The 10,539-nt window shown below is 36.0% G+C and overlaps 1 protein-coding gene across 1 annotated transcript; it reads left to right on the top strand.

Annotated features, from left to right (window-relative positions):
- The first annotated feature begins 982 nt into the window (after nucleotides 1-982).
- Nucleotides 983-10,475, top strand: LOC139857785 (serine/threonine-protein kinase PBL27-like). The gene is made up of 5 exons (XM_071846627.1): nucleotides 983-1,379; nucleotides 1,659-1,858; nucleotides 4,483-4,672; nucleotides 8,618-9,009; nucleotides 9,441-10,475. Exons 1-5 carry the CDS (start codon nucleotides 1,247-1,249, stop codon nucleotides 10,077-10,079), a joined length of 1,554 nt encoding a protein of 517 aa, XP_071702728.1. The 5' UTR covers nucleotides 983-1,246; the 3' UTR covers nucleotides 10,080-10,475.
- Nucleotides 10,476-10,539: the final 64 nt, after the last annotated feature.

Here is a 10,539-nt window from a genome sequence, read left to right as displayed (position 1 = left end):
TAACGACAACTTTAAGGATTATCGTTAGTAAAATCCTAAATTGTTAATTTATAACCACTATAAAGTCGATATGTATTTATTTACAATTTTTTAATGCACATTAATAGTAATGCAGTTTTATGGCTCTCATTAGATCATTACAATCCATGACATCCTTCATCACATGACATAAAATCACATTAACGTCACATCAGCTTTCTCTCTCTATATTTCCTTCTCATTTTCTCTCCATCACACACCACTAACATAAATGACATACTCCACATACATCTCATACCTCACAAAATTAATTAAATAAATTAAAGTACAAGTTTTTAAGCTATAAATACAATATAAACAAACTTTTTATCTCTCCTAGCTCGTCCTCACTTGTGCGTATATATGAAATTTTTCGAGGCGAAGTTGGAGAAAGAGTTTGAGAGCTAGGTGGGGTACATGAATGATATCGGCGCCCTCGAGGGCTAAGGTGAGAACACATCTCTGAGAGCGTATCGATAGAAATGGTCTTAGTAAAATTCTAAATTGTTTATATATTTTTTTTTATCTCCCGAATGTAATTTTTGCAAGTGTGAAAGCATATATATTGAGTGACCCCACCAACCCAACACAAAAACCACCGTAGCCGTTAATGATGGCCTAGACCCGTAATTTACTCGGTATTACAAAAGACGAGATTACAAAATCATCCCAAAACACCATAAGTCCAAAAAACCACATCAAACACTTAAACGCCACTTATTACACCAAAATCTACTTCACCTAATTATTCATTATATCAACCGCTCATTTTTTTAATTATTACCCAAATAGCAACAAAGTTCCAATATTTTCAGCACCCATTTATTTATCCTTTTTAATTACAGTATATTTCTATTTCTATTTCTATTTCTATTTTTCTTTACTTTTTAGTTGAAAAGCAAAATTATACTATTTCTATTTCTACCCCCATATCACAAGAAAGATATTACTATTAAATAAATAAATTAATTTTCTTTTTTTCCCTTTTTCTTCTCCGACCATCAGTTTCTTCAATTTGTTGATCTGCTTTTTGTTTTTGGTGAGAAACAGCAAGCCACTGTTGATCATCGGTCACTGATGTATAAGCTCACGTGTTCCAATTTTTCATTTTTCAATAAAATTTAGGAAAAAGATTCAATCTTTGTATAATTTTGTATGTACAGAACACGATATTAAAAGGGTATATAAACCCATTAGATATAATTTGTGGGTTTGTTTTATTTTTGGCATGGGTGGGTGTTTTCCATGCTTTGGTTCATCAAACAAAGATGGAAATGGTGTAAAAGAAGTGTCCAAGAAAGATATTGGGAAAGATGGTTCAGCTACTCATCAACCTCATCATGTCAGTAGGGTTAGTTCAGGTAATTTACACTTTTTACATCTTAAATTTCAAATTTTTATTCTGAATTTTATATGGGTATGTAAGTTACTTCAATTTTTAGTCTGATCTGTTAAGAAAGATAGTTTCTTGATTTGATGAAGTGGGTGTGTGCAAATTTGTGAATTTGTTTGAAATAATGTGGTGGGTTAAGAATGTAGCTTGAAGATCTATTTTGAGTTTTGACACGAGAATTTTACATTTGCTATGATATTGTTTTTAGGTTTTTGTGTGGTTTATTAAACTTTGATAATTTTTATAGGGAAATCGAAATCTCGTGTTAGTTTGGATCCTAAGAAAGAACAGATGGCTGCAAAAGATGGACAAACTGCAAACATTGCAGCGCAGACGTTTACGTTTCGTGAGCTCGCTGCTGCAACCAAGAATTTTCGGCCTGAATGTTTGTTAGGTGAAGGTGGTTTTGGGCGTGTTTATAAAGGTCGGCTGGAAAGCACGGGACAGGTGATTACATTTGATCATTCATGTATTTTTTTTTTTTTTTCATGCTGAAATGTCGATAATTGATAATGCTACATTAGCAGTGAACTTTTTTTTTTTTGAAAAGCAAACAATATATTAAACTCGAAACATATACAAGGTTTGAGCCAAAACGGCCCAAGCAATTTACAATCCCGACAAGTTGCAAAGTGAGCAACCAAAATCTAAACTAAGCACATTCTACGTTCACGACAAAACCAACTAATTAAGATAAGTGTTGGGATTACATAACCAAGTCAACCAATCTATTTTCCGACCTCTAACTCGATGGGAAATCCACTCAAAAGCCTTTACTTGAATCTCGTTTATTGCCACCGGAATGCACCAACCTTTTCCTCGAAAAACAACATTATTCCTATTTACCCAAATAAGATAAGCACAAACCCACACTACCGCTTGCCACATCCGCTTCCCATTCTCTGTCAAATTATTCGGACAATCCCCACTTAGAATTTCGTTCATACTAAGGTTAGGTATTGAGCCGAAACCCCACCATGAGAAGATCCGATTCCAAATATCCAGAGATTTATTGCATCTAAGTAAGGAATGGTCAACGGTCTCGATATCGCCATCACATAACGGACAACGAACGGTGTCTAAGTCTATACCTCGCTTATCTAGTTCATTCCTAACGGGGAGACGTTTTTGAAAAGCCCTCCAAACAAATATTCCAATTTTCTTCGGTAATAAATTATTCCGCATAGTAACGAACGAGGAGGAACCCGTATAAAAATGAACATAAATAATTGAAGTAAGACTTTTAACCGTAAAGTTACCGTTAGATGTGAGTGTCCATTTCCACTCATCTTGTTTGTCTCGATCAAAGTCATAGTCCCCGATTATTTTTTCCAATTCTGTCAGCTCATCCGTACAACGCCCCCTTGGCTCGCGAGTCCATTCTGCCTTTAGTTTCGGCCCATCAGCAGCCCAGTCAATTCTGTCCCGAACCAGTACCTGATCATCCATATCGAGTGTGTAATCTTGGAAAGAGTGTGCATAATCGTCCTTTGCCCGACCAATTCTCGTTCCAGAATTTTGTTGAAGATCCATCGCCAACTTTCTTGTAAAAAGAGTCCCGGAATGGAATTCCTAACTCAGTAATCTCGGTACCTGCCAAAAGGATATCACGCCAAACACTCGGACTTAGGGATCGAATTTCTTCAATCCCTAGATCCAAGCCACTGTTATGCCCATAAATACTACGAATAATATTGCACCAAAGGGAGTTGGTTTCGGTTAAAAACCTCCACCACCATTTCCCCAAGAGAGCCAAATTTTTGTGTTTTAGAAGACCCAAATTTAGCCCGCCCGAATCAAAAGGTGAAACAACTTTTTCCCATTTAACCCACGAGATTTTATGACTCGTATCCGACCCGCCCCAAAAGAACACTCTTCTCAAATTTTCTAATATTTTTAACACACATTTCGGAGCACGAAAGAGAGAGAAGAAATACAATGGAAGACTATTTAGGATCGATTTGATTAGCACAATTCTTCCTCCGGATGACAACGATCTCATTTTCCAACTCGAAAGCCTTGCTTTAATTTTCTCCACCACAATATCCCAATTTCTTTGTTTAGACATTTTCTCACCAATAGGTAGCCCTAAATATGTAAAAGGGAAACTACCAACTTTGCACCCTAGACAACATGCCACATGGTTAATTTCTTCCGAACTAACTCCAATACCATAAAGGCAACTTTTATTGAAATTCACTTTTAACCCGGACGCCAATTCAAAGCAATTTAGAAGATTTTGGAGGCTATAAGCATTCGATCTACTCCATTCCCCAATAAAGATAGTATCGTCGGCGTATTGTAAATGGGAAATCGGAACTCTATTATCCCCAATTTCAACACCTTTGAAGAGTCCCTTTTCGGTAGCCATTTTCGACATAATGTTCAATCCTTCACCGGCTAGGATAAAGAGAAAAGGTGACAACGGGTCACCTTGCGTAATTCCCCTACCAAGTGAAAATTCACTAGTAGGAGAACCATTAACTAACACCGAGATAGATGCGGATTTTAGGCATGATCGAATACAATTTATCCACTTAGAACCAAACCCCATGCATTTCATAACATCCAACAAGAACTCCCAATTGAGGCAATCGAAAGCCTTCTGTGTTGTGATTTTGAATAACAAGAATTTTAGTTGTGATGCGATTATGAATAATAAGAATTTTAGTTGTGATGTGATTATGAATAACAAGATTAAGAAATTTTCGCTTTAACAATACTGGACGTAGAAGATAGTGTTGTGTACTCGACGGTTTGAACGTATAGTAATCATTTTTTTTATTACATAAGAGATTTATAGGTAGATAAACATTTTTGGTAAAGAATTAGGTTAAAAAAAAAATTATGGAAATATAATTTTACCCTTAAAAGGTTAAATTTTGCACTAGTGTTGAAATGGGTTAGACAAACTTATTATGAAAGCAGATAATCAGAGTAGTATTTGCATATGCAAACACTGATTACTGATGACTACGGCTGCTGCCAGTCACAATAATCAGATAAATCAATTTCAAAATGCATAACAAAATTGGTTTCATTATGGTATGCTGACATGGCGTTGTTTGCAGGTAGTTGCAGTGAAGCAACTTGATCGAAACGGTCTTCAAGGAAATCGAGAGTTTTTAGTGGAGGTTCTCATGCTTAGCCTTTTACATCATCCAAATCTCGTCAATTTAATCGGTTATTGTGCAGATGGAGACCAACGTCTCCTTGTTTATGAGTTTATGCCTTTGGGATCACTTGAGGATCACTTACACGGTCAGATATTTTTTCTACCTCCTATTTAACGTTCTAAAATTTGTTATTCATGTTAGAGAGTTTACTGGTAGTTAGAGCTTAATGTTTTTTTTTTTTTTTTTACTTTCGTAATTAGTAGTTAGACTTTTACCCTTTTACGGAGTCTACTCACTAGTGAACTAGTTTTACTGGCTTACGGTCCCTTAAGTAGGCAAAATCAGTTTTATCTCAGTAGTTGTTTCTGGCTTAATTCCTAATTTATAGATTTTTTGCACATTTGTTTGGCTGTTTCCGTCAATTAATTATGCTCCCCATGGTTCATTGGAATTATGTTCATTATTACCGGGACCTGAAATTTCCACATCCTTGTCTTATTGTTAATACCACCTTTTTCATATGTATAATATGTTCCAGCCTCATCATATCCAAAACAGTTCCAAAACTTCTAAAATCTACCACATAAAATTAATATCAATATCAATATCAATATAAATATGTGAATTAAAGAACACCTAACATCAAGGTTGTAAAAGTCGCGAGTCGTGGACGCATCGGTCGAGATCTAAAAAGGACGCGTCGGCCGAGTCGGGGACGCGTCGGGGACGCATCGGTCGTTGACCAACGTTGACTTTATTTATAATTTCTTAAATATATTTATATATGTATAAAATAGTTGATTCTGTACCATAAATTTCTTAAATAAGAACTTGAATTTATGTACAATCAAACTTCAAACTCAATTAATGTACAACACTGCCTAACATTATGTAGGATTGAAGTACAGTTGGTCTATAATGAAGCACATCTGGAGAGATTACCGTTTTACATCATTTTACTTATGAAAAGGCAATATATATTATTTATGCTGAAAAAGGATTGATCTTTAATGTTTCTAACTTCATTAACTGGTTTTGCATGCATGACAAAATGGTCTGATTGACTAGATAGTTTGTGTGTGTGTGTGTGTGTGTGTGTGTGTGACATGGTGAATAAACAATGAAGCATCACATACTCATTAATTTATTTCACTCTTTCGGATCATTTTTTCCTGCCCTATTATTGCCTTCTTTTTCCAAAAACAATACTTTGTATGTCAAGAAGGAGTCGCTATATCGTGTAGTGTTAAGTTAAAGTTTGTCTTTAATATGCTAGTCCAAAGATTAAACCGTGTATCAATAGGGATGCTCAGAAAAACTGAATGGCATTTAAAAAGTCAAAATAATTAAACAGAATTAACTTAATAGACGACGAAACCTATGGTTTGATTTCTAATCATGCAATAACCGATATATTTAGGTTCATTTCGGAATTCGGGGTTTCGAGGTGGACAAATAAATCGAAATATTTATATTTAATAATCGAAATAACTTTTAGTTAATAATTAGTTGTATATCTTCTATATATACGTTTTATACAAGATAATATATAATTATTTTTTTTATATTCTATTTTACAACTTCTAAGACCACAAATATCTATCACTAAACTTTCTCCTAAACTTTCTCCTAGAACTGACTGCACAATTGCACATAAGCACCACATCAGCACTTTCTTCCTAGCACTTAATGAGAACTAAACCTGACATCAATAACACCCTTTTTGCACGGTTAGATTTCTCCCTCGTATCTAACGTTGTGTTAGAGACTCTACCGGTAGTTAGAGCTTAAAAAGATGGTTTTTCCTTTTTACTTTTTTAAATATAGTTGGACTTTTACGGAATCTTCTCACTAGTGAACCAGTTCCACCGGCTTACTACCCTTAATTAGGCAATATCAATTTTATCTCAGTAGTTATTTCTGGCTCAATTCCGAATTATGCTTCCCATGGTTCATTGGATAGCCCTTTCTCTTTATGCATTTACAATATGATCCAAGTTCATCGTGTTGTTAAATGATGTCGTTTCTAGGTGTATAACCATAAGTCCATGAGTGAATTGAACAATATTCAATACCGATCAGTGTTTTTGCTACTAGTGCTCGTGTTTCTTTTTACACTTTTTCGAGTATGCCGATTGTTCAAAAATGAAGTGCAAACTACAAGTTTACAGTGTTAAACCCTCATTGTGGTCGTACTTAATATTCTCTCTTTTTTGTTTTATAATTTTGACCCCTTAGACAATTGGTGCTCCATATGTTTTACTTTGATTCCTTAGCAGCACCTCAGGGTGCATCCTTTATTTTGCCAGCCAAGGTTGTAAAAGTCACTAGTGTGGGACTAGTCGGTGGGGACCTAGAGACTAATTGGCCAAGTTGCCAACTAGTCGGGGGCTAATCGGACTTTGACCAACTTTGACCTTGACTGTATCTGACCGATTTTTACTGAATAAATCCGACTTCGATCTCTAAATCTGAATTTGACTGATTAAATTGAACTTTTGAATGTGTGTGAGGTTCGCTCCTTATAATAACTTAGAAAAAGAGTGGGTCGCCTCTTTAATTTCATGATATACTCAAGCTTTATTAAGAATTGTTATTTATATATTTATCCGTCGAACATAGAGAGGAAGGACTTTCTCTACTCTTGTGAGTGTTTCACTCGGGGTGGTGAAATGACATATCTTTGTCCTAGGGTAGAGGAAGGATTGTCTACGTCTCACCTCCCCCATACCCTACAAGTGTGGGATTGGGTATTGTTGTTGTTGTTGTTGTTGTTGTGTTATTTATATATTTATGTTGTATTAAAGCCTAAAGCTTTGAGAGTAAAATGAGAGACCCTTATTACAATCACATCTTTTGCAATTGTTACGGGTATACTTGGCAATTGAGATCCATACTCATTAATTTATGTCAATTGAGTCATGCTTTTTGGTCAATCGGGTCTTGAGAAAAATTAGGCTTTACAAGGTAAGAAAAAGGTCCAATGGGTATTCCTCCAACCTATACAAAATATAAAAGAACAAGTCTAATGGGTATCAATTCCTAAAACTCAATAAATAGAGATAGATCTAATGGGTCTTGTGAATAGGTAAAATGGGTTGAGCATAACAAGTGTCATCCGTCAAACATTAATGAAAGCATTCATGGTTATATCAATTATTATGTATTTTAATATTTTTTTTATATATAAAAATATAAATAATGAATAATAATAAACAAAATAATAAAATAAATGTAACAAAATCAAATGTAAATAATATGACCCGTTTGGACCCATGACCCGTTTTGACCAGTTACCCAACCCGGCCCATTTGGATCACGTTTAAAAATTTGACCCGTTTAACCCATGACCCATTTCAACTCGACCATTTTGACCCGTTACCCAAACCGACCTAACCTCTGACCCGTTTGCCAGGTATAGTTACAGGAAACTTCTAGCTATATACCATATTTACTTTACACTTCTGCAACACGTATTATATTGGGCAAAAATATCCATTAAATGAGTAATTATTGTCGACTGTATATGATTTATTGACCATACATATGTGTTTCCAATACAATATGGATTTGTTTTTGTGATTAGATAGTATTAGGCTACCGGGTACACGGTATATATGATTCGGTTCGGCTACTTGTGAAACCTTGTATTAGGATACCTAATAGATGATTCGGTTAGGCTATTTGGTTTTGATAATTTTGTAATTTCTGCCCTTCATAGCCTTATGTAGAATTTTGAACCTGAAATTATCGGATTTCCTCAAGTTTTAGTAATTTCAGTTTTCAATTATCATGAATTTTCTTTAATATATTATTCGGTTTTGTTTACTTGGATAGTAAAGCTATGAAAGAAACTAGATTTTGAATTATGATTCTGTCAGGTTGCAACTATACTTCTATTGAAACCTTAGGACTGTTTAGTTATCATCCATGCACAATTTATTATCTTTGAATTTGACTCATGTTTAGGATCTCCTTTAGTTTACGGTCGATTTCTCGTCTTATTAGTTTTTTATTTATTTTAAGGTACCTTAAGATTGTTGATTTTGGTCATTGGCGTTTTTAATAATTATGGTGCGTTTTTTCTCAGATCTTCAACCAGATAAAGAACCTTTGGACTGGAACACAAGGATGAAAATTGCAGCTGGTGCAGCCAAGGGTTTAGAGTATTTGCACGACAAAGCGAACCCTCCGGTCATTTATCGAGACTTAAAATCATCCAACATTCTTCTCGATGAAGATTTCCACCCTAAACTTTCAGATTTCGGGCTTGCAAAATTGGGTCCCGTTGGTGATAAAACACACGTGTCCACCAGGGTGATGGGTACATATGGTTACTGTGCTCCTGAATATGCTATGACTGGTCAACTCACGTTAAAGTCTGATGTTTATAGTTTCGGGGTCGTTTTTCTTGAACTTATTACTGGACGAAAGGCCATTGACAACACCCGTGCTCCTGGAGAACATAACCTTGTTGCTTGGGTAAGTCTATGCAATTAACTAAGATTTAATTAGACGTGTCAACTTTGACCCGTTTACCAAAACGTTGTCAATTTTGACCTGTTTACAGAAAAGGTGTCAAATTTTGACCCGTTTACCGAAAATGTGTAATTTTGACCCGTTTAGCAAAAAGTGTCAATTTTGACCCGTTTACAGAAAAGGTGTCAACTTTTGACCTGTTTACCGAAAATGTGTCAATTTTGACCCGTTTACCAAAATGGTGTCAATTTTGACCCGTTTACCGAAATGGCGTCAATGAAACAGGTAGTATCAACCAATTCCAACTTCCTTTGACTCCTAAAAGATACATGCCCGTTTCAGTCTGGATTCGTTTTTGACCCGTTATAAACAATCAATGGTTGATACTACTTGTTTCATTATTATAATCTAATTATCTTTTGTGTGCAATTTAGGCCCGGCCACTTTTTAAGGACCGGAGAAAGTTCCCGAAAATGGCCGATCCATTGTTGCAAGGGCGTTATCCCGTAAGAGGACTTTACCAAGCACTTGCGGTTGCAGCCATGTGTCTGCAAGAACAAGCCGCAACACGACCTCTAATCGGTGACGTTGTGACAGCTTTAACCTATTTAGCCTCTCAAACCTACGACCCCGAAGCGGCTCGAGCCGAGCGAGCTAGCCGAGGCAGTGGGTCAGGTACACCCAGGAGCCGAACAGACCGTAGGAACCCGAGTGACGGTGGTGGTTTAGACAGTTTTGATGACTCCATGCGTGAGCAACGTCCCCTCGGTTCACCTTCTACTTACAAAAACTCCCCTGATTATAGAAAGCGAGAATCTTTGACTCGTTCTGATGTTGGGGATGGTGAGAGTAGTAACGGAGGTGGCGGGTCGGGTCGAAATTGGGGTCCGGTAGATGACCCGGATTCGCAGATGGATAATCCTGGGAATATGAGGGTTAGAGAGACGGCACGGAATCGGGATCTTGAACGAGAACGGGCTGTGGCGGAAGCTAAAGTTTGGGGTGAAAATTGGAGAGACAGAAAGAGAACAAACACAACGGGTGGTAGTTTCGATGATGGTACAAATGAGTAATGGAATTAAATATGTGTGTGTGGTTTTTTTAATGAGCAAATAAGAGCGAGTTGTATCGACTATAAAGCTCTATTTGCTGATTGTTATGGTGTATGCTGGTTTCAGCAGATAAAAGAGGGGAAGTGCAGTTGAGGGGTTTCGACTTTTTGTAAAAAAAAATTGAGATTTGTTTCTATTGTTTATCGAAACTTTTCGTAATTATATTATGGATTTGAGTCTAATTGTTTTGTTTTGCATATTAGCTTGAATCTGTTGTAGGTTTTTTAATCAATTCAACCTAAAGTTTGTTTGTATATTGTCTGGTTTGTAAATTGTAATGCTTCTCTTAAGGGCTTTCAGGAATCAGGATTTGCAGGTGTACGATGTAAATGATTGAAGAATATTGTCATTTGTTTTGTATGATGAAGATGATGAATGATTGTTTATATGGTTGCTAGGACCAATGTTGAATGAATAACAA

The sequence above is a fragment of the Rutidosis leptorrhynchoides genome, chromosome 7 (genome assembly GCF_046630445.1).
Source record: "Rutidosis leptorrhynchoides isolate AG116_Rl617_1_P2 chromosome 7, CSIRO_AGI_Rlap_v1, whole genome shotgun sequence".
NCBI classification, from domain to species: Eukaryota; Viridiplantae; Streptophyta; class Magnoliopsida; order Asterales; family Asteraceae; genus Rutidosis; species Rutidosis leptorrhynchoides.
Note: the sequence above shows the minus strand (reverse complement) of the source record. Positions and strands in the feature narration are given on the sequence as shown.

Excerpts from the sequence above, each read along its gene's own strand:
- LOC139857785 (XM_071846627.1), top strand. The coding sequence starts at position 1,247 with ATGGGTGGGTGTTTTCCATGCTTTGGTTCATCAAACAAAGATGGAAAT. Across the intron at positions 1,859-4,482 it reads GGCTGGAAAGCACGGGACAG|GTAGTTGCAGTGAAGCAACT; the intron begins GTGATTACATTT and ends CGTTGTTTGCAG. Across the intron at positions 9,010-9,440 it reads AACATAACCTTGTTGCTTGG|GCCCGGCCACTTTTTAAGGA; the intron begins GTAAGTCTATGC and ends TGTGCAATTTAG.